General features: G+C 43.4%; 1 protein-coding gene across 1 annotated transcript in view; it reads left to right on the forward strand.

Annotated features, from left to right (window-relative positions):
• The first annotated feature begins 649 nt into the window (after nucleotides 1-649).
• Nucleotides 650-26608, forward strand: part of PARP1 (poly(ADP-ribose) polymerase 1) — a 30054-nt gene continuing 4095 nt past the window's right edge. The window contains exons 1-18 of the mRNA XM_029965068.1: nucleotides 650-808; nucleotides 1700-1818; nucleotides 2910-3124; nucleotides 8517-8613; nucleotides 9991-10107; nucleotides 11625-11801; nucleotides 12235-12376; nucleotides 14037-14177; nucleotides 14916-15158; nucleotides 16290-16358; nucleotides 17100-17232; nucleotides 18427-18622; nucleotides 19920-20048; nucleotides 23234-23317; nucleotides 24130-24252; nucleotides 24718-24846; nucleotides 25580-25678; nucleotides 26229-26381. Of these exons, the coding sequence (XP_029820928.1) occupies nucleotides 652-808; nucleotides 1700-1818; nucleotides 2910-3124; nucleotides 8517-8613; nucleotides 9991-10107; nucleotides 11625-11801; nucleotides 12235-12376; nucleotides 14037-14177; nucleotides 14916-15158; nucleotides 16290-16358; nucleotides 17100-17232; nucleotides 18427-18622; nucleotides 19920-20048; nucleotides 23234-23317; nucleotides 24130-24252; nucleotides 24718-24846; nucleotides 25580-25678; nucleotides 26229-26381 (2523 nt within the window). The 5' untranslated portion in view covers nucleotides 650-651. The remainder of the gene's footprint in view (nucleotides 809-1699; nucleotides 1819-2909; nucleotides 3125-8516; nucleotides 8614-9990; nucleotides 10108-11624; nucleotides 11802-12234; nucleotides 12377-14036; nucleotides 14178-14915; nucleotides 15159-16289; nucleotides 16359-17099; nucleotides 17233-18426; nucleotides 18623-19919; nucleotides 20049-23233; nucleotides 23318-24129; nucleotides 24253-24717; nucleotides 24847-25579; nucleotides 25679-26228; nucleotides 26382-26608) is intronic.

The following is a 26608-nucleotide window of genomic DNA, read 5'->3' on the forward strand; positions in this document are numbered from 1 at the left end:
ACTCGCTCAGCCTGTCTTCACAGGAGAGGTGCTCCAGCCCCCTGATCATCTTCGTGGTCTCCTCTGGACTTCTGATGCAGGACTTAGTTGGGTTTTGGTGTTTTCTTTAAATTTTGCCTCTGCCTCCTGCAGCCCACTTAGGGATTTCTTCAGTCCTTGGAGCTGCCCTTCTTGTCTTGTGCCTGATGTGGGTTCTCCAGGACATGGACAGTTTGCTTGAGAAGTGGCTCTCAAAGGGATCGTGTTGTTGCGCTCAGAGTGGAGCGAGATCAGCAGCCTCTCGTGCTGCAGCAGTCTCAAAGGGGCTGGTGCAGCCATGCTGAGGCTGTGACCTTTGTTTTTTTTCCAGTAAAACAGATGGGCTAAGCAGCAGGAAGATGAACTGGTTAAGCTAGCTAAATGCTCCTTCCACGTCTATCCCCTTTGGGACATCTCTCCAGCAGCTTGTCTGTCTTAGTAGATTTTCTTCTTAGACTTTGTCCTAAATAGTATCCATCTCTTAATTTAAAGAAAAATAAAATTAAAAAAAAATCACTTGTGTTTGCCCAGCTACTCTTTTTTATCTTGGGTTTTGGTTTGGTTTTTTTTTCCTCCCTCAATTCTACCTGAATTGCTTCATCTTGGCCTAATGTGCTTTATTCCTAGTCGCCCATGTTTGATGGCAAAGTCCCTCATTGGCACCACTACAGCTGCTTCTGGAAGCGGGCTCGAATCGTGTCCCACACAGACATTGACGGTTTCCCTGAGCTTCGGTGGGAAGATCAGGAGAAAATCAAGAAAGCCATTGAAACTGGAGGCCCTGGAGGAGGTAAGCAGAGGCCTTGTGGTGTTTGGAGGTTCAGCTGGAACTTTGCTCCTTCTTCTCACGTGGTTATCATGGTGATTTGATTTCCATGTCCCTTCAGCAAGTGATGTCAGAGGAGCTGTTGAAGTGTCTCCACACTCCAGGGCTAGGACACCAGCAGTATCATCCAACATGTTAAATCAGTGAGGGGGGAAAAAGCCAAGTCAGTTGGCAGATATATTGAAAAGTATTTTTTGTAATCATGATTGGTGTATTCTGTTTTCAGTTCTCTAACATTAACAAATGCTGCTGTAGTATGTTGTTTTAATGATATCTTCACTGCAGTGTGGTTGTTATGGTGGCTCTTTGTTACCCCGTGAACTAGTGAGTCAGGCAAGCAAGTAAGAAGGGTAGAAGTCCAGACTAGGCTAAACTCACTGTGTCTCAGTGTAAACCAAGGATACTGGGCAGCTTTAGGTTGAGCTTTGCTTCTGGAAATGTAGTAATACAAAAAGTGAAAGGCAACTTGTGGTTGGGAAGAGGAGTTTTGCTTTGAAGCAGAGCTGTTTGTGACTCCTGTTCCAGTCAGTTCTTCAGTAAGATCTCATTTTACACTGCTTTCAGGAAAGAAACAGAAAAGGTCAGCTGTGTGCACCTTTGCAAGTGTTTTAAAATAATTAAATAAGCAATTCTGTGCAATTGCTACTTGGCTGTTTAAAGAACATGGGTTTTATTTTCAAAATGCTTTTAGGCACGGACTGCTTATCTTGCTCTGTATTCAGATTTTTGGCAAATGAGTGGCTGGAACACAAGAGATTTATTAATCCAGACTTCTAACAATCTGGGACAGAGAATAAGAAAATAAGGGAATGCACATTAAAGCCAAACTCTGTATTTATTTGCTTTGTTCTCCAGGAAAAGGAGGGGAACAGGAAGGAGGTGGCAAGGCTGAGAAGAGCCTAAATGACTTTGCTGCAGAATATGCCAAGTCTAACAGAAGTACTTGCAAAGGCTGTGAGCAGAAAATAGAAAAGGTAAAAAGCTTTTCTTGGTTCTCCATCACTTATCTTTTATCCCACCAGTTTTGATTCAAACAGTGGCTTTTATAATTGCTTCCTGCCTGTCCTGCATATGGAAAGCACTTGCAGAGATGTATTTCTGTGTCTGAGGAGCAGCTGTGCCCTGGACAGCTGACAGTAAAGGCATCCCTCAGGCAGTGGTAGCCTGGGCTTCAAACCTGCTGATCTTTCCTTTCACTTAGGTCTTAGAACAGGCTGAAACGCTGCTCACCAGCTTTTCTGTTGCAAGAGAGCCATCACCAACTGCTTGTTGCTGCACTGCAAAGGTGTGGGCCTCTCCTTCCTCCTCAGCCAGACCAGCTCTGTGTGTGTGTGTGTGTGTGTGTGTGTGTGTGTGTGTGTGTGCAGGGTATCCATATTAACTCCATGAGAGCAGACAAAACCAGCAGTGAAAGTTAATTAATGATGCAGCCTTGGTAGTTGAACATGTCTTGGTGCTCTGCTTCTGAGGGTAGTTGGCAAAATGAAGTTGCAAACCTCTGATGGGTGTGAATAGGCCTGCCAATTGGCTAAAGCTGGCAAGGGCCAAACAGCAGTGCAGGTATGCTTTTATCTGCAGAAACACTGGTGACTGTTGTGTAGACATTTCCTTGTTGGAGCACAAAGTACTGCAGTCTAAATGCAGCTAAACCAACTACTTGTTAGACATCTAAAAAGTAATTTGCAGTAAGACAGAGTAAGATCGTATTATCATGGATGTTTGAGTGGTAGGGACATAAAATTAATTTTTAGAATTACCTTTATGGGCTTTGTTCACGAGAGTTTTACGTGTTCAAGCTTACTGGAAGTTGGAGAAAATACAACAGGATTACCTGTTTTGAGTGGGTTTTGAACAGAAAACTACCTGAAAAAGTGACTTTTTCAACCTAGAAGGAGTATTGATGAAAGCAGAGGAACCATAGTGAAAGAGCTTGAACAAAAGTTGCAGACTTTGATAGGAGAACTGTTGCTGTTTTAAAGGTGTTTAGGAAGCGTCATGTTGTTAACATTCTGCTCTTCGCAGAATGGCCTAACAATTGCTCTTGTGTTACCTTAATCTACCTCAGGGCCAGATCCGGATTTCCAAGAAGATGGTGCATCCTGAAAAGCCGCAGCTGGGGATGATAGATAACTGGTACCACCCGGACTGCTTTGTGAGCCGCCGAGCAGAGCTGGGCTTCCTGCCGTCCTACGGGGCCACTCAGCTCCTGGGCTTCAGCATCTTGAAAGCTGAAGATAAAGAAACTCTGAAGAAGCAGCTCCCAGCTACCAAGAGTGAAGGGTATGTGGGCAATGTAAGAAATTGCGTTGTACAGAGGAGCCATTGTCTTCAAATACATCCATGATAAATGTTGTGCGACACTGTTGTTAGAACAACATTGGTCACAGGAGGATTTGGTCCTTCCTGTGACCTGAGGCAGATGACAGCAGACATTCCCTGTCCGTGGGAGCATTGCCCCCCATGTCTGCCTTGAGGAAATGCAGAGACCTGCAGCTGTGACTTGGAGGGCTGAAGTAGAGCTTTCAACCATAAAATAATGCAAGCTTAATACGAATGGGTACTGGGCTCCGCATCTCCTTGTGTGATACTGTTATCAGTGATGCTTTCTCCACTCAAACCACTTGTTAGAGAATTGATTTGACATCTCTTATCTATGAGCTGCTGATCTGTGACAGGTACTAAATCTGATAATGGTGTTTATTGGCCATGTAGTGCTTACACTTGGATGCTTTTATTTGCTGAATCTTTTATGGTATATCTGAAATTTCGTTGCCTTGCGTTGAAACTTTTAGTGGAGGCTCTTGACAGAACTTGTACTGACAGAGAAGTGTTTCCAGGTGACTTGCTGGTGCTGGTGGATCTTTCTTTGTTAATGAAGGCTTTTGTTACTTGATCTTGAAATGACTTTGCCTTGAGTCATGCTTCATAACACAAGCCAGTGAACACAAGGAACTTAAAGAGGAAGGAACCTGAGGTGTTTCTGAATCCTACAAATAAGAAAGATCATGTAGTTGGAAAACATTGGGCTTCTCTGTGCATTTTAGACTGAATTCAACTTTACTTTTGCAAGGACTCACCATGAAAATGTCCAGTGAGACTGATTTTGGTTCTGAGAGGCTGTGGCCATGTCAGATCTGTGGGGTCTTCATCAATACTGGTCTTCCAGACATGCAGCTGATGAGTGTGGTGTAGGTTCAGAGCCTGGTGTGTATGTGAATGCCCTCCTTGGGCATAGGTGACAGAGGAGCCTGCATCAACAGAGCTGTGTGGTGGTAAGAGGCTGCAACCCCCATGCTTTATTCCTGGTTGGATAGCAGGTGCTCCAGAAGCATTGGGCAGTGGTGCCAGTGCTGTGGGGAGGGTCCTGCAGTGCTGCTGGAGCCCTGTCAGGTTCTGTGCTGTTCACCTCACTCAGCTAAACTGGTGGAGACCAAGAGGAGCTGTGTGCATGTGTTGGGCAGTCTGCTGCCTTTCCATGCATTCCACGGGATTTTACCTCTGTGTGCATTACAGAGTGTAAGCAGAAGTGCAGTATTTTAATGCATTTGCAGCTTTTCAAGTAGTCCTTTGCTTTTGTGCCGAGCTGCGTGTCCCACTTTGTCCTAGAACAGTGTGTGAGTTTCATGGTGTTATTTGTAGTTTTCTCCTATGTTCTCAGCAAAGCTCTAGAGATTTGACTGTGTAAGTGCTTCTCTTTTCTGCCCTGACTCTGCTTTTCTGGGCCACTTCTGGGATGCTATGCAAAATATGAAGGCTTTGTAAAGACAGGCCACAGAGTAGTTTGCCAAGTCACTGTGTAAATAAAAGCCTAGAATTGCAGTGGAAAAAAGCTCCACTGGTGATGTAGGGTAATGTGAACCAGAAAAGCAGCAGGACGTCTCATCTTTCCTGTTTTCTAATCACTGCCTGAACCAGCCCCCCAACCCTGAAGGTGCTAGCTGGCTCTTATGCTCCACTACCTTCTGCTCTTTGGGCTGTGTGCTTGAGCCAAGGATAGCAGGGGTCAATTGGAAAAACAGTTGTCAAACAAACTGAATGAGTGAGAGTGTAGATAAACAGAATGAGGTGGAGAGGTGTGGTGTGCGAACTACCTGTGATTTTTCTGCCAAGAAGGCACTGCAGTTATGGAGAAGACAAAAGAAAAACACACCAGAGACTTGAATGAGGTGCACTTACCTCCAATCATTCACCCTGTGTGTTCAATTAGATAACAGGAATTAACAACAGAAACTACAGCATCTTGCTGAAATGATGTTACAGCATCTATTGCAAGTGAGATTCTCAAAATGATCTTCAAAGGTATTCCTAATTGTGCTGTGTCTAAATTATATCTTGACTCAGAAGTCTCTACAATTCAGATGTGACCCATCCAAGTTTAAATGCTGCTTCTGCATGTCCAGCCCATACTCTGAGGAGAATCTTTGGGACTGCCCTGTCAGCCCTTTCTGTAAGGTTGGCATTATGGTGTGTCTATTGCAGATGAGAGAGGTGAGGTGCCAAGCAGGGCTACCAAGAACAGGTTGGAAAATCCTTTTCTTCTGAAGGGCAGAAATGGGAAGGTTTCCTGCAAGGATTCTGTCTCTTTTTTCCTCAGCCACCTCTGGGTGAGGCATGCTGACCCTCCCCTGGGCTAGGAGCTGTCCTGCCTACGCACCAGCATTTTGCAGGCCCGGAGGAGGATGATCTTGTGTCCTTGCTTGCAGCTTCTCTGTGGAAGGAGTGCTCACATGCTGATGTAGCAAATGCAATAGCAGCTTGCAAGCACCCTTGGACAGTATTCTTTTGGTAGCATGTGTTTCACCCTCCTGCTTTGAGCTGTAAGACTTCGCTGTATTTTCTACCTCTCTTGTTTGAGTAAAATTTCTGTCCAGGACAGGAGCAATGTGTCCTTCTGGAGATGTCATGTAGCACTGGATTAACTGCAGAGGTTGCCTGAGGCAAATGGTAAGTACTCAGGTCACTGACAGTCTGGCAGTGCTTTACTGTGAGGAGGTGAAAAGTGGAGTTCTTATTTCTCCCTGCGTGGGCTGCTTGCCTTACCCAGCTGTTGCTGTGACTGTCCTTTTGACCCCTTCATTCTCACTGTAAGGCAGGGAACATGAAAAATAGAGAGTAGATGGTAAAGAGGGGCCAGGCTAGAATGGGACAGGACAGTTCACCTCCGTCTTCATCTTATTCCAGAGCTGGAATAAGTCTTGTAGCTGTGTATCCTCCATGAAGGTGAGAAGTGGTGTTTGTGTTGCCTGAGAAGTACCAGTCCTTCTAAGCTGTTGGGCTGTACCTGTTGGATGTTGGAAGAGTGTCTTTTTCTCAGCAGGAAAAAGGGTGTACACAGTACCACCCAGCTGCTGTGAGCAGCACACAGTGTTTGGTCCCAGGGATGGAAGATAAAATTAATGTGTGTGTCATTGAAAATGTATTTTGTCGATTGTTCAAAAATTTACTGTTTTGGGAAGGTGCAAGATGAGTTCAGCTTTGCCATTCCCTTCTCTAGGCTACATAAAATGATTAGTGTTTGCTTTAGCCTTGGGCATAGCCAGGCACAAAGGAGAAGGTGACCAAAAGCTTTATGCTTCTCTGCAGTTGGGATGATCCTTCTCGCTCCATTTGTTTCCAGTGGCTGGAACAGGTACAGTAATCGCTCTGTCTGGGAGAGCAACTGCTGTCCCCTTAACTCTGAGGAGAAGTTGCCAAAACTTGAGTCACTGCTGGAATTTGGATGCTTTCCCTGGGTCATAGGGCCTCTCAGCAGAGTGATCACCTTCCAGTGGTTAGTGTGCTGGATTTGCTTCTCTTGGAGACTAGGAGACAACTTACATTATGGGAGTGAGTGCTGGCTTGCTGGAGGCAGCCTGACCATCAGCAGACACTGCAGATACACAGGGTTGGGCACCCATCCTAAGCACTTACACCTTCCCAAACCAGGGGGCTTAATACTATAGCAGAGTGTGTTGTACTCAAGCTGGTATGTTTTTCCCAGATTGTGTTGTGTACCTCTGACTCTGTTCAAACTCAGAGAGGTCACTACCCTCATAGTGGGGCTCAGTGAACACTCTGGTCTTGCCCCTGGCAGAGGCTGCAGCTGGGGAGGAGGGAGGACTTGCTTGGCCTGGGCACTGCTCTGTGTGTGGTGGAGCCACTCCTGCCATGTTGGTTGCTGCTTGCCTGATTTAGAACACAATAAGGAGTTTTTCTCAAGCAATTGCTGGTAGCACAGTGCAGCTGTTTTCCCACCCCGAGGCAGTGCACGGCCCCAGCTCACTGATGGGACCTGGCAGGGGCACAGCTGGAAGATGAGCTCTTCTGCAAAACCAGCGTTCAAAGACTTGCAGAGTGCTCTGAACCACAGTTTGGTGAGAGGTGCTAATGATGGGGCTAGTGGTGACCCTGCAACTAAAATGAGCACTTGGCCCAGTTATAGGGCCAGGATGGTCATTAGAATGTACAGGTCTCACGTGTGAGTCTCTGGGAGAAGAGTACCTTCTGACATCCTCCTGCAGCTTTATAGCTAAATAAGCTGTCATACAGAGTTAGTCTTAACAGTAGCAAAATACTAGAAAGTGAACTGTTTAAAATTGTAGGTAGGAGAGCAGTTAAGAATGTCAACTTTATGGCTTAACCATCAGCCACGGCTTGTAAAGTTAAAACAGATGCTTTCTTAAAAAGAAACCTGGCTGATGTTTCAATATGATAGCAGCTCTCTCAAAATGAATTTCAGGATTGAAGCTGTGTTCATTCTCTGCCTCGAGCTGCATGCCCATCCTGCCTCAACTGGGGCAAAATTTCCCTTTGTATTCTCATGGGGAGAGTACACACTGATTTATTAATATTGATGTATTTTGAAACCATGCAGATGAAGGGGATGACAACTCTGGAAACACAAAAGATCTTCCTTTGAGGTCTCTTGTCATTCTGAAATCTGCCAAAAACCCCGCAGTTTTCATTTGGCTTCCTCTTTCTAGTCTTTCTCAAGCAGTGTTTTTTGTAACTTCTCCCTGTGAGGCTCCAGGACCCCAGCTAATAGCAATAAATTTCCACACACACAACTCACAATAGTACGTCACAAAACTACTATCGGCCTGGGAATGCTTTTCAAGCAGAAACTTCCACCTGTTTGATTTCAGAGGCAGGCCAATATTCCAGTCTGAAGAGAAACTAGATGGGAAATATCTGGTTTCCCAGTGTGTTAGCTTACTAAAGTTACTTAGTTTGCTGTCCTTCATTTCAGTATGGGCTGTCTAAGCTGAAATATCAAGCTGTTGATTTGACCGAAGGACACTGTGGTCTTCTAACCTTGCTACACCACCTTAGATTTGGAGAGCTATTCAGTGATTCTTAGCTGTGTCTTTAGGGTAACTAATATAGGTGTATAAAGATGCCTGGAAATGTTGCAGTATTTGACATGCTTTTCTGCCAGACCATATGATTACCCTATAGAAAAGCTCTAAATGTATCTGACCTGATCGAGGCAACTCATGTTGTGGAGCCAAATACATGCATACAATCTAGCACTGAGGAATTTGAAAAATGGGTTTGCCTGCCAAGACTGAGGATATTCAAGCCTCTGCAGATATCGGCAGTCAGTAATCTGAGCTCTGGTAACTGCTGGACAGGCATTTAAATAACTTCCTTTCATGTGTATGTGTTTGTTTTTTTTTTTTTTCTCTATTAGAAAGAGGAAAGGAGAAGAGGTAGATGGAAATGTGACTGCAAAAAAGAAACAGAAAAAAGAAAAAGAGAAAGAGTCGAAGCAGGAAAAACAGCTGAAGGTGAGTTTTAGCTGATCACATCCTAAAAACTTTGTTAGAACAGTGCAGTGTCAGGCACTAACTGAAGAGCTGTAGCACCTGGAGAAGGCAGTACCTTGTGCCCAGATGGAGCAGTTGCAGCACAGCTGGTCCTTGTGTCCTGGCACAGGTGGTGCCCTGTCACTAAGGCTTTGCTGAAGGCAATTCACCCTGCCCCTTTCTTTCGAGACAGGAAGGATGTTTCTAGTCTAGGACTTGTGCTTATTGGATTTAAATAGATGAGGTTAAATACCTTTTCTCTCAGAGAGGCTGTTTCTGTTGTCCTTCCTGTATCATCTGGCTGTGGTGGCTCGTGCTCAGAGCCCAAGCACTGTTGCAGAAGAGCTTGGGAAACAATAAATAGCTCATTGTAAAAATTAAACAGAGATAAAGTGTGCAACTCTACATTGATGAGAAATCATACATTTTTCACCCTCTGGGGAGATGTGTTCAGATCTTGGGTGCAAATTGTGATAGATCACAGCTTTCTGCCTTTCACTTTCTAGAATATCGTGGGAAGAATTCCCAGTAGAGCTTCAGGAATTTTGTATTTATTGAAAGTTCCCAAGAAAAAAAATTAACAAGCTGCTTTTGCTGCAATTGAAGTCTTAATGGAGCTGTAGAGAAACGGTGCCTCCACCTTTGAACAAAAATTTTCTTTTTTGTTGTGTGGCAGCACCTTAATTAAAAAAAAAACCTAGCTGAGAGATTTTGAAGGTTTTGCTGCTGCAATGCAGATGTTCAGGACAGATCAAGGTACTTTGTGAATCCGCTTCGTGGATGAGCACTTCTTAGGGTTAACTTTGGGTTTACTTTTTTAACAGTATTTCATCGAGCATGATCATTAACACTGAAAATGAAACCATTTAACCCAGTTAACCAGTTCTTCTAGGGTAGACTGCACCTCTGACTGTAGCCAGTGAATAACATTCAAAAACTGAGATATTGTAGAATGCTGTTTTCAACCCTTTCAACTTTTATAGAAGATCCCAAAAGGATGTACATGCTCCTCTGTACTGCTGCGGTGACTGAGCTGGTAGAGATTCCTCTTATGTTTAGTTACCTTAAAATAAAAACAGTGACAATCAGCATTTCTGATTTTTTTATTTTGATAAAAGGCTCAAATGCAGCCACATCCCTGCTATTATCAGTGTCAACTAATTAGGTGGTATTTGCAAAGGCTGTTGAGAGCCCTTTTGGTAAAGCTACTGGTTCTTGAAGCTCTTCACCTCACAATCTGTGTGAGATGGTTTTAGCAAGCATGGACTTGCTAAAACCTTGTCCACACTCTGCAGTTTTAAGAGTGTTCTCAGGTACTTGCAGTCGATTGCTTTCTAAGCTGCTGGGTTTTGTCAACAGGAGCAGACAGAGCTGATCTGGGGCATCAAGGATGAGCTGAGGAAGGTCTGCTCCACTAATGACCTGAAAGAGCTGCTGATTGCCAACAAACAGGAGGTTCCTTCAGGGGAGAATGCCGTGAGTTGATCTGTAGTTGCTCTGCATGTGCACCGTCTCTTTGAATCAGTGAAGCTAACTCGACCCAATATTGCTGCAAGGTCCATGAATCTGAAGCACGTTCCTGTAACACATAAGAAAGAAATTTGGTGCAAAGCCCAGTCCTTTTGTCCCAGGACCCTGGTGATATTGCTGTTAGGCTTCTTGTGAAGGGCAGTGTGGTGGTGTGTGATGCTGAGTTCAGCGCCTTGGTTGCAGTGATGTGCCTTTATTCTATGCTCAGAGTGGTCCATGGTTTTTTGTGGTGGTGGGGTTTTTTTGTTGTTGTTGCTATCTCTTTAAGAGCAGGTTAGTTAAGGCACTTCACATTGCCTTCCTCAGTTATGGAAAATGAAGCAAAAACCGTAAAACTTCTTTCCTGGTTTCTTTTCTAAAAACTGTCAGTTTCTGTCTATGTAAGGTGTGAAAGTCTGTACTCTTTCAGAGCCACATACTGCTTTAAGTATTTGTATTTATCAAGACTCTGAAAGGAGTGTGGGCTGGGATGTGGGAAGTGTCTAGACTCAAAATGGTCATGAAATACTCTCTAGGCAGGAAAACCTGGACTTGTCTCAGCCTACATTCCCACCTACCTACTCATGTGCTCAGAGGCAGTAGCTCATCTCCTCCTTGGCTGTTCTGGCATGGCAGCCTGATCAGGTGCTGTGTGGTAGGTATGTTCTCCTGAACCACAGAATTATAGAATGGTTTGCGTTGGAAAAGATCATTTAGTTCCAAACCCCCTGCTGTGGGCAGGGAATGTCACTCCCTAGATCAGATTGCTCAAAGCCCCATCCAGCCTGGCCTTGAGCACTTCCACAGATGGAGCATCCACAACTTCTCTGGGCAACTAGTGCCTCACCACTATTGATGAGTAAAGGATTTCTTCCTAATATCCAATCTAAACCTACCCTCTTTCAGTTTAAAGCCGTTCCCCCTTGTCCTACCACTACAGGCCCTTGTAAAAAGTGTCTGACTAGCTCTCTTGTAGACCCCATTTAGGTTCTGGAAGGTCCTATAAGGTCTCCCTGGAGCCTTGTCTTCTCCAAACTGCACAATCCCAGCTCCTTCAGCCTGTCTTTACAGGAAAGGTGCTCCAACCCTCTTCTCATTTTTGTGGCCCTCCTCTGGACTCATTTCCGCAGGTCCATGTCCTTCTTATGTTGGGAGCCTCAGATCTGGAGGCAGCACTCCAGGTAGGGTCTCAGGAGAGTGGAGTGGAGGGGGAGAATCACCTCCCTCTTCCTGGACAGGAGAGACTGTGAGCCAGAAGTGTGAGCAGATAGGGTGTGACTGGAGAAACTTTGTGTCATGCCTCTAAGGCATCATATATCAATCAGTGTGGGTAAGAGTTGTGGTTTATGTTTAGTTTATGCGTGACATGCGCTGGAAACGTCTGCGTGCCAACAGCCCGACAATTATTTTCATGTGCAGTGCAGTGTGTGGGCTTCCAGCCTCCTCCTGCCGTGACCTGTTTTGTTGTTTCTCTGTCGCTTTAGATTTTGGACCGAGTAGCAGATGGGATGGCATTTGGAGCTCTGCTTCCCTGTGAGCAGTGTAAGGGGCAGTTTGTGTTCAAGAGCGATGCATATTACTGCTCGGGGGATATCACTGCCTGGACCAAGTGCGTTGCTAAAACGCAGACTCCCAACAGGAAAGACTGGGTAATCCCAAAGGTGGGTGTTTACTGCATATTTCATGTTCTGAAGCACATTTCTTAACTGATGTTACCTCTTGTGAGGAGATTGAATAAGCAGCAGAGAGTGTTGGATGCCTGAGAGCAGTATGCTGTGGTGCTGAGCAGCTGTGACAGCAGGGAAGTCCTGTCACAGCCACATCCCTCCAGGAGCAGGCAGCTAATGCATAAATTAATCATATAATTTCCAGTAACACTAAATTGAAAGAGATGTTGCTGGTTTGATTTAAAACTCATCACTTACCCTCTTCCAGCTTTGTTTTCACAGTCAGTAAAGTGGGGGTTTGCCTGCCTCAGAAATCCTTTCCAAGACTTGCAGTAAATGCCAACATTTGGCCAATGCTCAATTTAGCCTTCAAATCTAACAGTAGTTTTTGTTGGTTTTAAATTCTGCCTATGCTTCCATCCCACAGGAATTTCGGGAAATTCCTTACCTGAAGAAATTTAAATGTAAGAAGCAGGACAGGGTGTTCCCTCCAGATGCTGCAGCTGTGAACTCTGCGCCTCCTCCCTCTGCATCTGCTCCTTTGTCAGAGGCCGTGTCTGCACCCAGAGGTAAGTGTCTGGCTGGGCATGGGCTGGTGGAGTTTGGAATGATGCTCAGGCTGCCACTCCCAGCCAGACAAAAGTACCACCCTGAACAGGCACACCCTTCTCCTCCTGTCCTCAAGCAGGCAGAGCTCTCCTGCTGAAAAACAGTCTCATGTGCTTCATCTTCCTAGCACAGGTGGGCCCTGGTACAGTGGGTTGCCTGGGGACATGGACGTGGGGTCCTAGTTGTTTACTCACAAATCATTTTGGGTGTTTGTTGATGGTAAGGAAATGATGTGTTTGCAATGAATCAGAAACTTAAAATGCCGATGTTGCAAAATGTGTCCCAATGGAGACCTGCTGCAAAGTGCCTTGTCGCTTGGTTTCTTGGTGAACATCCAGGGACATGCATAATGCCAAATATTCCACATAATTTTAGATTTTAAGGGCAAGAGGGGTTTCTGTGATTTCTTTTTTTTTTTTTTTTTTTTTTGGTGTGGTTTTTGTTTTGGTTTGGTTGTTTTTTGGGTTATTTGTTTGTTTGTTTTTAAATCATCCACTGAGATTTGGCTTTACCAATCACTGACTCTCCTTATGCAAAATAGTTGTGCTGTCTCCAGCCCACAAGCTGGCAAAAGGTTGGGCTCCAGAAACTCCCTGTAGGCTGTTGGAAGAGTTGTATGCTTTGGTGATATAGCCTGTCCATTAAGATCCATGCTGAATTCTTTCTTATTCAGCCTTTCTAGCTCTGACCATAGTTTTGGGAGCAAGGCATTATTGTTACTTGGTGAAAAGGGTGAAAGTAATTCTGCACGGATAACTTCAGCCAGATCATGTTATTTTAGCAATGAAGACAAAATAACCCAGGTCTTGATTCTGATTAGCAAATTGATTCCAGCCCCAGTGCCCCCTGACAGTAAACTCAAAAAGTTTGACCAGATTTTAAAGCCAGGTTGCTTTGTTTGCTGGCAACCAAACAAATCTGAGTTGAGAGGAGCAGAGGAAACACAACCCTCGGCTGGTCAATCAGAGTTGATAGCATTTATCTTCAGCAGTGCAAATATGCTCTTAGATACTTGCCGTGTCCTGAATGGACCCGCCTGCAGAGTGTTAACACGATGTGATGGTGCCTCAGATGGTTACCAGTCTACTCCTGACTTGTTATGGGGTTTGCATGGTACAGCCTTGTACTGTCTATAAGATCAAGACTCAAATATACTGTAGGAACACTGTTGCTTGAGAGATAATCCTCTCTGCAGCCCCTCAAAAACAGATTTCCTTTTGAAGAGGCAGGAGCTTTTGTGTGACAGTGAGTTTCTCCCATCCTGTTCAGGCATCAAAAAAGAGGGAAGCAGAGCACAGTCTCTAGTAGCACAGTACTGAAGCAGAGTGGTTTTTTTTTTCATTTAACAAAACAAAAAAAGGGCAACTAATATGGCTACATATCCACTTCCCTGTGTTCCATCCCTTCTCTTTGTGGGCAGCTGCTGGGCTTTGTTGCTTTTCCTATGTGAAGGGGAACTTCCTCCCACTTGCTTAGCACAGCTGGGACCTGCTTGGCCCCTCGTCCCCCTGCCAGCTGGGCTGATTGTACAGAGTGGGGGGGATGCTGTCCCTTTGTGCTCGTTGTGTGGGGAACTCTATGCCTGTTGCTACCATGTTGTGTTATTTCCAAACCCCTTAGACAAACCACTGACCAACATGAAGATCCTGGTTGTTGGAAAGCTGTCAAAGAACAAGGAGGAGGTGAAGAGCATTGTGGAGGACCTGGGAGGAAAGATGACCACAACAGCTAACAAGGCCACCCTGTGCATCAGCACACAGAGTGAGCAGCCCTGCCTCGGTTACTGGTAGCACTGGTAACAGAGCTGAGCAGATTACAGAGGGCATGTGTCCTCAGAACCGTCTGGGGATCAGTGTTTGGATTAGGGGGAGTGTTTTGTGTGCACACATGGCCTTAGTGTGCTTGGAAAACTAAAGACAGCTGTGTGCTGTTTGACTTCCCTTGCTTAGCGGGTTAACCCTGTGGGTTGTGCCTTAAGGCTCTGTTGGGTCTGGCAGCTGGAGCTGGGATCTGTGTGCAGACTGTGGTGCCGTGCAAGCCACCCTTGTTGGGATGAGAGGTGCTGGGGGCTGTGTCTGTGCTTGCCTTGGAGAAGCTACAGAGCTGACTGTGGGTGCCTGAGGGCAGTTGTTTTCTCTACTGGCAAGTTAGGGTCTGCTCTTGCTCCCTGTTGGAGTTGGGGTGCAAACTGACTGCTGAGATAGATCTTCTCCCACCTGCCAGGAGGTCCCCAAGGAACTGTACAGCTCCAGCCCAGCTCTGGGAAGGTGAGAGCTGGACCAGTCTGGTGAAGCAGGAGTGTTCCTGCTCTAGTCCAAGCTGCAGATTTGAGCCGAAGGCAATTTTCCTCCCCAAAGAACATGTTGAATCCAAAATGTAGTGGAACTGTGTTTCCACAAAGTGTTACAGAGCCCTGAATCGTGGCCAAAGGGAGAGGCTGAGTTGTAAATCCTCACTGTTGTTTTTTTTTTCTCCCTTTTCCTACCCTTGCCTCTGCAGAGGATGTAGAGAAAATGAGCAAGAAGATGGAAGAAGTGAAGGAGGCCAAAGTCCGTGTGGTCTCAGAGGCGTTTCTTCAGGATGTGAAATCCTCCAGCAAGGATTTCCAGGAGCTTGTGTCTCTCCATGCACTTTCCCCTTGGGGTGCAGAGGTGAAAATGGAGCATGAGGAAATGGCTGTGGATGGAAAGAGCAGCAAGCCCCCAAGTATGAAGAGTGCTGGCAAGGTCAAAGAAGAACAAGGTGATGAACAAAGCAGTTGTTTATCCACAGGCTTGTTCAATTCTGTGCATGCACAAAGCAAACCTGGTCTGTCCTTGCCCTTTTCTTGAGTTCTCTGCCCTTTTTCTTGTAATAAATTTAAATAATGAGACCTTAGGGCAAAACTGGCTTTAAGTAAATGTGAAACTATCTCCTGAGCTGGCTTTTGTTTTCCCTAGATCAGTCTTGCTTCAGAGATCTGTGCTGTATGTGCCCAGGTTTCCCTGACATCAGTCTAGTCTCTTCCTCATAAGAAATCAGCTTCTTTGCCAGTTTTGGTCAATATTGCAGCTCCAGGGAGGTCCTGGGGCATCAAGATGACAGAGACTACCATGACCCCCGAGGGGTGTTAGCAAGTGAGAAAATATTGGAATCCAGAGCACTGGGTCTCTGCTACTTGATTAAGAACATAACGTTGTTTTAACAGAGGAGGAAAAATATCCACCACTAGTGACATTGCTCACCAATGCCAGAGAGAGCTTGCATTATTAACTTTGGATCGTGAACAAAAACATCAGGTCTGCTCCCTTATCTTTGGAACCTGTTCTCTGTATCCTCCAAAGCAGAGGTTTCTGTCATACAGTTGGGTGTGTGATTGCCAGACTGTCTCACAGCAGTAGCATCTCCAGGGAATCTGAACACCCCCCATGTCCTGTGAGTTTTTTAAATCCCATTTGGGGATTTGTGGTTACAGAATATGCCAAGTTGGAAGGGACCCACAAGGATCATTGAGTCCAGCTCCTGACCCTGCACAGGACAATCCCCAAGAATCACACCATATGCCCTAGAGTATTGTCCAAACACTTCTTGAACTCTGTTAGGCTTGGTTGTGCTTATCTGCTGTGCAGGTGAAAAAATGGTATGGTCCACCCCTTGGAGCCAGAAGGAGAGAGAGAGAATCTGGGAAATCTTATTTTTCATTTACTTGGTGGGATGGAGGCTGTAATTTGACTGCTAAAGCTAGGTAAAAAAAAGCCATTGAAGTCATTGTGCTCATATATTGGTAATCTGATTCACTTTAGGGTGATAATTATGCAAATTGAGAAATTTAAGTGTTGATTCAAGTCAGACTGTTGCTCACTTAGGAAAGAAATTAACTGTCTTTCACTGCAGGACCTAGCAAGTCTGAAAAGAAAATGAAGCTAACAGTGAAGGGTGGAGCAGCAGTAGATCCTGATTCTGGTGAGTGATAACTGCACTACCCACAGTCTTCAGGATGCGTGATTGTTTGCAAAGTGTTGTTTTGGTGAAAGGATAGGGGTTTCATAAAAGGAACATGAATTTTTAAACCTTTTTCGTTGCTATCAAAGGAAGGATGTTGACTGACATCTGAAGCTGGATATTGTAGGATTTTTTAGTGGAGCTTTCAGAAGGACCTTTTAAACGAAAGCATGTACCTTGTTCAGCTTCAGGAGCATCTCTGTGTGGTGAATAAAAGCCCAGTCAGCAGAGGCCACAGGTCTGGCATGAACATCTGCCCCCAGAATTTTTGGGGAGCAGCTGATGCCACTCTCCAAACCTGTGGTGCATGGATGTTGTTCTGAGAATTCCTACTGCATCCAAGGCCAAGCTTTGCTTTCCAGTCCATTTGCTAATGTGACACCTGCAGAGCTGCACCTCTTGAGAATTCCTTCAGCCAGTCATGCAGTGTTAGATAAGAGATTTTAGATCATCCTCTGTCAAAGGTTACAATTTTTTCCCCTCTTGTTAGGATTGATGTTCACTCCAGTTATCTAAAGATGCGTGCTCACAATTCATTAGAAGGAAAACGTGCTTCAGGTAGTTTTGAATGAGCATATGGTCACTGTTCTTGCAGTATTTTTGTTAAATCACACTACATGAAACATTTGGGTGAACACGAATGCAGGAAGGAGAGCTAAAACAGTAACCTCCTCTGTGTTCTAATTTGTTTCTTCTCTGCAGGTTTGGAGGATTCTGCTCATGTCTTTGAAAAAGGTGGAAAAATTTTCAGTGCAACCCTGGGACTAGTAGATATTGTGAAAGGAACCAATTCCTATTATAAATTACAGCTGCTAGAGGATGACAGAGAGAACAGGTGAGTTTAGTTTTCCCTTGAAATACTTTCGTTCACATTTTCCCTAATACCTACTGGATTTTTGACATCTCCAAAAGCCACTTGTGAGTTAAATGTCTTTGAGGAGATACTTTTAAAAAACCCCCACCGCAACCCAAACAAAAAAAAACAAAGCTAAAAGAACTCCTCCAAACCTGCCAAAGAACAAGCCACCCATGGAGAAATCTCTGCTCTGCATGGAGACATTTCTTTGTGATGTTGACAAAACCTAAGGGGGGGTGGTTTCTCCATATTCTCCAACTTAATCTTGTCTTCTAATTGCAGAGCTGTAACCTGGGGAAACAAAACGAGATTCTGGCTGTTCTACCACAGTGTAGTCCTGAATTAAACCCTGAGGCTTAACAAAATGCACTGAAATAGTCAGGGCTGATCACGTGTTTAGCTTTTCGGTCCCATTGGGTGCATGGTGGAGCTGTCCAGTGGTTGCATTGCTGATGAGATAAAGAAATTGTGAGAGTGCTTTAATATGAAACTGCCCCTGCCAAACAAAGTGGCACAGAAATCCAGAGTAGCTGATGTCTGTCATCAGTAACCATGGTTCAGCTCCAGATTTATTGCACTTTACCATGTTCATAATAAGCTTGTGTGTGAGGTTGTATCAGATCTGTGGTTCAGTACATGGAGGGATCTCTGTGCCTGCATTTTGTACCTGACGCACTGGAAAGGTTGACTGATTGCATCCCCATAAATACCATGGGAGCTCACCCAGGGTGGTGGAGATAGTACAAATAAATACTTGATTTGCTTCTGTTTTCTCTAAAATACTGAACTCTGGGGCTTGAGGCTTAAAGGTGCATTGTCTTAGTTTTTCAAATATATGATCTCAATAGCCTAAAGATTTTTATTTACAAACCATTAAGACTGAAGAGGTGTTAGGCTCTCTTTTCCTGCTGTGCACCCGTTTATTCTCAGGGCTGTAGTTCTGGTGTGTTAACACTGGGCATTTTTCTTGCCAGTTCTTGGACATACACTCTGTGGTGACTCCTCTGTTGATTTCCAACAATTACTGATAGACAGTGTCTTCCATAAAATTAATTGTATGCAACGGGCTGATTGCATCGTTTGTGTGGGTGTTGCAGGGTCAGTCTCATTTGGACTGAGATCCAGCACTGGAGTGTCTTATGTCTGTTCTCTTCTCACATTTCATTTCTATAGATACTGGGTGTTCAGATCTTGGGGCCGTGTGGGCACTGTAATTGGGAGTAACAAGCTGGAGCAGATGCCGTCAAAAGAAGATGCTGTTGAACACTTCCTGAATTTGTATGAAGAGAAAACTGGCAATTCTTGGCATTCAAAGAACTTCACTAAATATCCAAAAAAATTCTACCCCCTGGAGATAGATTATGGGCAGGTAACTGTGAAATGTCCAAGTACCAGGTGGAGCATTGCTTAGCTGCCTTGCTACAGCTGTTCTGCTCTGTGCTCACTGTTGGATCACTTACACTTAACAAACCAGAGGAATGAAGTGCAGCTATTGCATCTCTGTGCTACAGGAGAGAACTGTAGATCAAGGAGTGCCATCCATTAAAACAGACTGTTGGGAAACTATGGAGTTTTCTGTTATCAAGTCTGAAGTCCCTTTAGTGCTCCTTCTTGTTTACTCTGTAGTTTCAAGGGTGTTAATTTGAACCTAATTCAGCAGTCAGTTCACATACATATTGTCTGAAAACCAGATTTTCTTTTATTTAAAATAGATACTTCTCATCCGTCTTCTGCCTCCAAAATCCTCCTAAATGCAGAAGCAACTCCTATGCAGCATTCTGCTTAGTGCACATTTTGAGCAGTCTGAGAAAGAGAAATTATTGCTGCCAGTAAGGTTTGGCTATTTAGACAGCTAAGCCAATAGCTTAGCCCAGTGAGGCTGAGTGAGGGTTTCTAACCTCACTTTCTGCCCAGTGAGGGTTTATGTGTTTATTTAAAGACATACCTGTAACTTAAACTATTTTGGGGTGAAATAGTTGAATGCTGTTAGTAAGCTATAAAGTTACCAGAAAACATGTTTTCAAGCTGTTGAGTTTTTGTGTAGTCAAATTAATGGATGTCATCTTTCGGTGCTTGAATTCTGGAAATTTGAATATTTCAGTGGCAAAGTGTCTGTTTCACTGCAATGTACAGTGTTACTCAAAGCACCTGGCAGATGCTTCATTTGTACAATGCTCTCTCCAAGAAGGCATCGAGATGGTATTTTGGGTAATTGATGATTCTTGTACACATCTGTGACAATTTTTATTACAAAAACTTGGTGAAACTAGTTATTACATCTATTTTGTCATAAAAGCAGTAAAGTAAACAGTTATTTTTCATATCAAAGTCTCTGTGCAGCAGAAGGCTTGCAGAAAAAGTAATTAATACTGTTGCTTGAGGTGAGGCAGAGATGCAAAGAGAGTTTCTATTCCCCTAGTTCTACTTTTCTGCTTACTTTTTACTGTGCTAGCTCTTGAAATAACATCTGCCAAATTACTGAATAGGTGGTTTTTTAAGCCCACTTTGTTCCAAAATGTCAGAGCAATGTCCCACGCTCCCCATGAACTTCAGGCTAGTCATAGGATGCATACACTAAATTGGTTTTGAGTTGTTGCCATGGCAGCCAGCCTGTTACTTTTATCCTTTGTGATTTTGCTAATTCTGATACTATTTTTACCTCCTAGGATGAAGAAGCTGTCAGGAAACTGACAGTAGGTGCTGGGACAAAATCAAAACTTGCTAAGCCAATCCAGGATCTTATTAAGATGATCTTTGATGTGGAGAGCATGAAGAAAGCGATGGTGGAATTTGAGGTGACTTCTCCCTTCTAACCATCATACTTGCACAGACAGAATTTGCAAGTTCTTTGCAATCTGGGGTGCATCATACTTCCCAAAAGTCAGTGTAAGTTTTAGATCAGCCTTAAAATAAAGGCGAGAGTCCCGCTGGAATTTGCCAAGCACTGGAAGTAGTGACTTAGTTATGATACATGCAGTTCTTAAAACACAGATACATTCTTTGCCTATCAGTGTCTTCAATTTAACAAACCTGTGAGAAAGTCATCTGCCGGTCCTGGGATCAGTAATCATTCTGTCTTTTTGTTTGTTTGTGTTTTTTTTCCAGTGACACATGCATAGTGACCACTGTTTGCTGAATGCTCTTAAAATAGTAACACAGATTAGCAATTTGCTGGTGATGTGAGGCTGGAGACACGTCTTTTTTTGCTAAGTGGTGAACCACATTTGGGGCTCGGGGGGTGCAGAACTACTGCTGGTTTAGGTAGCAATTGAGATGCAGCTCAGACTTGAGAAATGCTGCCAGTTAATACAAACTTAAGTGCCTTGACAAAGTCCACATCCTCTTCTGAACAGGGCAAAACTTGAGATTGTTTTTGTTGTATTTCTCATTTGTTCTAACAATACTCTATTTTCATTCATCATTCTTTCGTCCATACTTCTTGATCCATCTTTCTAACAAGCTCTCAGAGAGTTGTTCTCTCTCTTCATCTGTCTATCCTTGCACAGTTTTACTGGTGTTCAGAGATCCTGCTGTTTGTTTTAATGCAGCCATTCAAACTGAATTGATTCTAAATAACAAACTCTGATTTTCTTCAGCCAGCTTAGTTATCCTGCCCTAAGACTTCTTATTTAAGAAGTTGCTGGTTTTTTTTCTCTGTAGCAGTATTTTGTGTATCTGCCTTTCAGAAAAGCTTTGCACTGTTTTCTACAGAAAGCTTTGCACAACATTTTGTAGCACCTTCAGTTAATTGTGTTCTCAGGTGCTTTACATCCAAATCTTGTTTAATATTAATAATATTAATAATTCTCTGTAAGTGTAACTGGCTAAAGACTCTGAACTGATCATCATCTCATGTCATTTGGTTTTGTAGAACTCTGTTGAAACGATCTTAATTCACACCATCTGCAGATCTATAGTAGAACTGGGACTCCAGATGGGCCTGTCTTCCTATTAGATTTATCTTCCTGTACTGATGCTGCCGAACAGCTGTGTTCCATTAGAGGAAATAATATTTTTTCTAGTGAGAGGTTTCTGTGCATCGTCCAGAAATGGCTGCTTGGTTCCTTTAATCAACCTGATCTTGAGTATTTCATTCCATCCAGGCGCTCTCGCTCTGCCAAAACTGCAGCAAATTCTTAGTTTGTTACATGACAGTGGGTTTATCTGATGCATTTATGTTCCTGCTTCTAATTTAGCCTTCAAGAATTTTACCTGACCAAGCATACAGGAGTTTATTACAATTATCTGTGTCATTGCCTTACATGAAAGGGCTTGTTAGAGGACTGAGTCTATTCTAATGCTGTGTCTTCCTTTGCCTGAGTGGAAGGCAAAACATCTTCCTTGCCTCTCATGGCAGTCTTGGTGCACACATCTGTGATGTGGAGCTAATTCTTCTTGTTAACCTCAGTACATCTGGTGGTAATTGCAGTGCTGCTGTTGTTTTAGACCAAGCCCCTTGCCTTGGCTGCTGTATTCTTTTGACACATCGAACAATGAAGCTTTGGATGCAGGTGAGCTTTATATCAGAGCTTAGCTCTGCAGGGCTCTGACTACCTCCAGCCCTTTGGCAGTTTGTGGTCTCTGTTGGAATTGTACTCCTAAATCACATGATTGGGGGATGTTTTATAGGTGTTAGTGTTTTAGTGCTTATATATGTTATTTTATACATTTATTTAACTTATGGTCGATATAGGTTTCTGCAGCTATTCTGCACATCCCAGTTAAATAGCCCATTTTACTTCTACATGTTCTGCATGATTTTTCAACTGATAATTAGATAATACAAGTTGGTACAGATGGTACTCAGCAAGAGAGTATTGGCCCCAAGAGTTTGGGAGCTAAAAATCTATTGCAGGTTGTTTTTGTTAGATTATTAATCTTAGCTTTGTGCCTCTCACATCCCCAAAACATGATTGGTTTTGAAGCCTGTCTTCCCTCCTGCAGCCCATCTTGGCTTTTCTTGGTATCTGGCTTTATGTGTGCTTAGCTGTCGCTAAAGGTAAAATTCTCCTAAACCCAGTACAGGCTGGGAATCTCCATGCAAAATCACTTCTTTCACACCAATCTCTGTAGCTTGGAAGAGTCTTCCGAGTTCAACTTGCAGAGAAGATGTGCATACAACTGGGTATCCTAGCTCCATGGGGAATAAATAATGTGGAACTTAGCCAGATGGTACGTGATAGTCATGATTTCATAGTATCTTCTGTCCATGAGCTAAATCTTAAACCCATCGAGTTAAGTAAAAGCTAGTTTGACCTGCAGAGTGTATCTTGAGTATTGTCAAGAGTCCAGAAGGTGTATGTATGATCTTTCTAAAAGATTCCATTGGGCTTGATTTTTGTTGAATGTTTTTGCATTCAGATGGTTCTTAACAATGAAGGATTTCCGAAACTCTCCCAAAATCCATCAATACACAAAGAAAACCAACATCTGAATTGAATCAGTGGATAAATGCAGGCAACCAAGACATAATTTTTAACTTTGTTGGAGTTTTTTGGTTCATTTTTCATGAATTAATATGAAGCACCTTTGCATTTGACCCTTGATAATTGTAAAGTTGGAAGAGGTTGTCTGGGTTGTACCTAGAGTCACAGATTTCTTATGAACAAGAATTCCTTCATTCAGTTTGCTTCTTTGCCAGGCTGAAGTGTGTGGTTACTGAAGTGATTGAGGAATGCATCTGACACCAGGTTAATATTAAACTTCATGCCAGACACTTAGTACCCTAATTTGGCATTGCCCTAGCATGTGTGCTTAGCTTCCTATTGCTAAGTATTCCTTTGGTTGTAGGATGTCTTCTCAATGGTGTGTCCTTCTGACATAATTCCTCAGTCCACAGAGTCCTCAGTCCAATGTCTCCATTCTTAAGGGGTCAGTCCTACTCACATGGAGGGATTAGTTTCCCTAGAAACCAGAGAGGGAATGCTGCAGTGGTTTAAATGTAGTGAGGTTTGGTTTTAATCACTTATATTTTCATCAGATTGACCTGCAGAAGATGCCATTGGGAAAGCTGAGCAAACGACAGATCCAGAGTGCGTACTCCATCCTGAATGAGGTTCAGCAGGTGAGCATGGAAGATGTTAGAAAAAAAGGGGAATTCAGAATTTGTTCTGGGCTTGGAGTGGGGTGAATGTTGACTTGTGCATATAAAAGTCTGTGCTTTCTTTCACTCTTTCTGGAGAAGAGGATGTGGCTTCCATGGGTAGTCTCTTCACTGTTGTACCAGTTTGGGCAGTACTTCTGTCTTTCACCCTTTGGTAGCACAAACTTTAGGCTGACATGAATGGCAGTTGAGCAAATGAAGCCAGTGTCTTGTTCTAATAGTGAGCTGGTGTTCCTACCCCAGAGAATTCTATTAGAGGATGAGCATAAAGGTTAAGTTGACACAGGAAAGGGTCTGATTTGATAACGTTATTGTATTTACACATTGTGATCTGAACCATTCCAGAGTCACTACATAGTATTGCCTGAACAACTTGCAAAAGTGTACCAGCATATAACCCATTTTTTTGTCATAGGCTCCCTGGCAAAGCATAGGTACAGGAACAGAACTTCAGTTGGGAGAACAGACCAGAGCCTTGACAAGGATATGCACCCTTTCCATATCCAGAAGACTTTATTTTGCCCTCCAGAACCATAATCCCCATTAGATTTTTCTCACATGAGAAATTCTGTGTATCTCTGTGCAAATACTGTGACTTACTACATGCACGACAATTAAGTAGAATTGCACTTTTTAGTCCTGTGAGTCTTTCAGCATAAGCACTATTTGTATTGCTGCTTCTGTGTTAGTCCTATAGTATCTTTTGTGTGTTTATTGCTATGGAGACTTAGTCTTACTCAGTAATTTTCTTTGGTGCTTGTTGTCTTGTCTAGGCAGTTTCTGACAGTGGTTCAGAATCCCAGATCTTGGACCTCTCCAACCGCTTCTATACTCTGATTCCTCATGACTTCGGGATGAAGAAACCACCTCTCCTAAATAACTTGGAATACATTCAGGTATTGACTGGAAACAGTATGTTTTTTGCAGGCAATAGGTCTGATATCAGACATCTTACACAGAGAATATGTGAGGTTGTAACACTTACTGTAACCTCATAAAAGCACAAGGTTAAAGTAAATGTTCAAACCTCACAAACAGAAAGATATTCTGAAGAAAAACAAGTTTAACTTACTTTAACCTCATGAAAGCATGAGGTTAAACTTAGATTTTTTAAGAATATAATTTTGTTTATGTGCATGTGTCTGTGTAAATAATTATATGTATGATATATTAGAAGATAGAGATGTTATGTATACAGGTTTGGGTATATTTTAGTATATTTAAGTATATGTATTTAAAAGACAGTGTTGTTAGATGTGGCCAGTGACTGTCATATACTTCTATAATTTGGGGTGTTCCAGACTTATTCTGAACATGTCAAAGGCCCAACTAACATAACAAAACCTATTTGAATTCTTCAGGCTAAAGTGCAGATGTTAGACAACTTGCTTGACATTGAGGTTGCTTACAGCCTTCTCAGAGGTGGAAATGAAGATGGAGATAAAGACCCAATTGACATCAACTATGAAAAACTTCGAACTGATATTAAGGTAAAGGAAATAAAAGGAAACGAGTGACTGTGAATATTTTGGAGTACAACAAATCAACTAAACTGTAACTGGACAGATGTATTGCTACTGAGATGGTTAGGGGACTGGGCCATGGGTTGTATTAGGACATGCTGAGAGAGCTGGGCCTTTTTGACATGGAGGAAAGAAGGCTCAAGGGATATTTTATCAATGCTTATGAATACCTGATGCAGGAAGGGAGGAAAGAAGGTAGAGTCAGACTTTTCTCAGTGGCTCCCAGTGACAAGAGGCAATGGGCACAAATTGAAATACAATTCGTAATTCATATGTAAACAAAAGAAAAAGATTTTGTTGTTGATAGTGTTAGGTTTTGGGTTTTTTCTTTGTTTGCTCTGACAGTGGTCAAACGCTGGAAAAAGTTGCCCAGTGAGGCTGTGGAGGCTCCATTCTTGGAGGTGTTCAAAGCTTGACTGGACTCAGCCCTTGGCTACCTCCTCCAGCTTACCCTGCTCTGAGTAGTGGAGTTAAAAATCATCTCAATTTCGAGCAGTGCCTTCCTGTCTCAGACATTCTGTGACTGAGTGCTATCTATATATATCTGTATATGGACATTTCTCTAGCTGGGAATGTATTTCCACCTAAATGGTAAAGGAGGCTTAAACTGAGCAGCTGCAAGCATAGGGCAGGTGTCGTTGTGTTATAAGAAGCCTTTTAGTTTGGATGCTAAAGAATCTTCTCGTTTGCCTCTCTGCAGGTTGTTGACAAAGACTCAGAAGAAGCCAAGATTATTAAACAATATGTGAAGAATACTCATGCTGCTACGCACAATGCATATGACCTCAAAGTCGTGGATGTAAGCTGGGCTATACTGGGGTTTAACTTTGTGAAGATGGACTCTCCTTAGTTGACTTGTTCGCAGTTTCCTTTTACTTTTGAGTAGCTTGCCCAGTTTCTTTTGTTGAAGGGATGGTTTGGTAGAAAAGTTCCTATTTAATAGAACAGCAGAAGTGTGGGCAGAGATGAATCTAAGCTTAAAGAGGTGTCTTTGTGTTTGTGTTTTTATTTTAATTTAATTGGACTCAAAGGGGAGGTGGAGGAGCAATCATCTGAAATTGAGCCGTAGTTCATTGAACGATTTTTCAGGAAAATAGGGCCTCATGAAAATGCAGAAGAAAAGGTGGAGAAGTAATCAATAAGAACCACGTGATCGACGCTACCTCTTTTTTGCTAGCATGACACAGCAAATTACAAATACTGGAAACCATCCAGATCAATTTTCATAGCAGATTAATGTGTATTTTAGATGGGATGATTTCCACCCCCCACCCCCCCCGATTAGTTGCATGAAGGTAACGATTGGCTTGCTTTGTTGTTCTTTTTTCCTATCCCTTTGTGAACGGAAGATCTTCAGGATTGAGCGTGAAGGGGAGAGTCAGCGTTACAAACCATTTAAGCAGCTTCACAATCGCCAGCTGCTGTGGCACGGCTCCCGCACCACCAACTTCGCCGGGATCCTCTCGCAGGGTCTCCGGATAGCTCCGCCTGAAGCTCCTGTGGTATGTGAAACAGCTTCTCTGGCTGCCTACATCCCTGTGCCCGGGGATGACCACAGTCTGACAGCCTAAATCAGAGAATTTCTGTGTGGGGAGGACCTTGTGTTATCTGTCAACGTTCACACACCAATGTGTGTCCCAAGTGAGTTGCTGACTGGTGTCCACAAGAACTGGAGTTGCAGCTTTGCTCTCCTGGGAGCCCAGCCAGGTGGATTCAATGCTGCCTTTGT

Source organism: Manacus vitellinus, unplaced genomic scaffold (genome assembly GCF_001715985.3).
Source record: "Manacus vitellinus isolate BGI_N305 unplaced genomic scaffold, ASM171598v3 scaffold_8_pilon, whole genome shotgun sequence".
In the NCBI taxonomy this organism is placed as follows: Eukaryota; Metazoa; Chordata; class Aves; order Passeriformes; family Pipridae; genus Manacus; species Manacus vitellinus.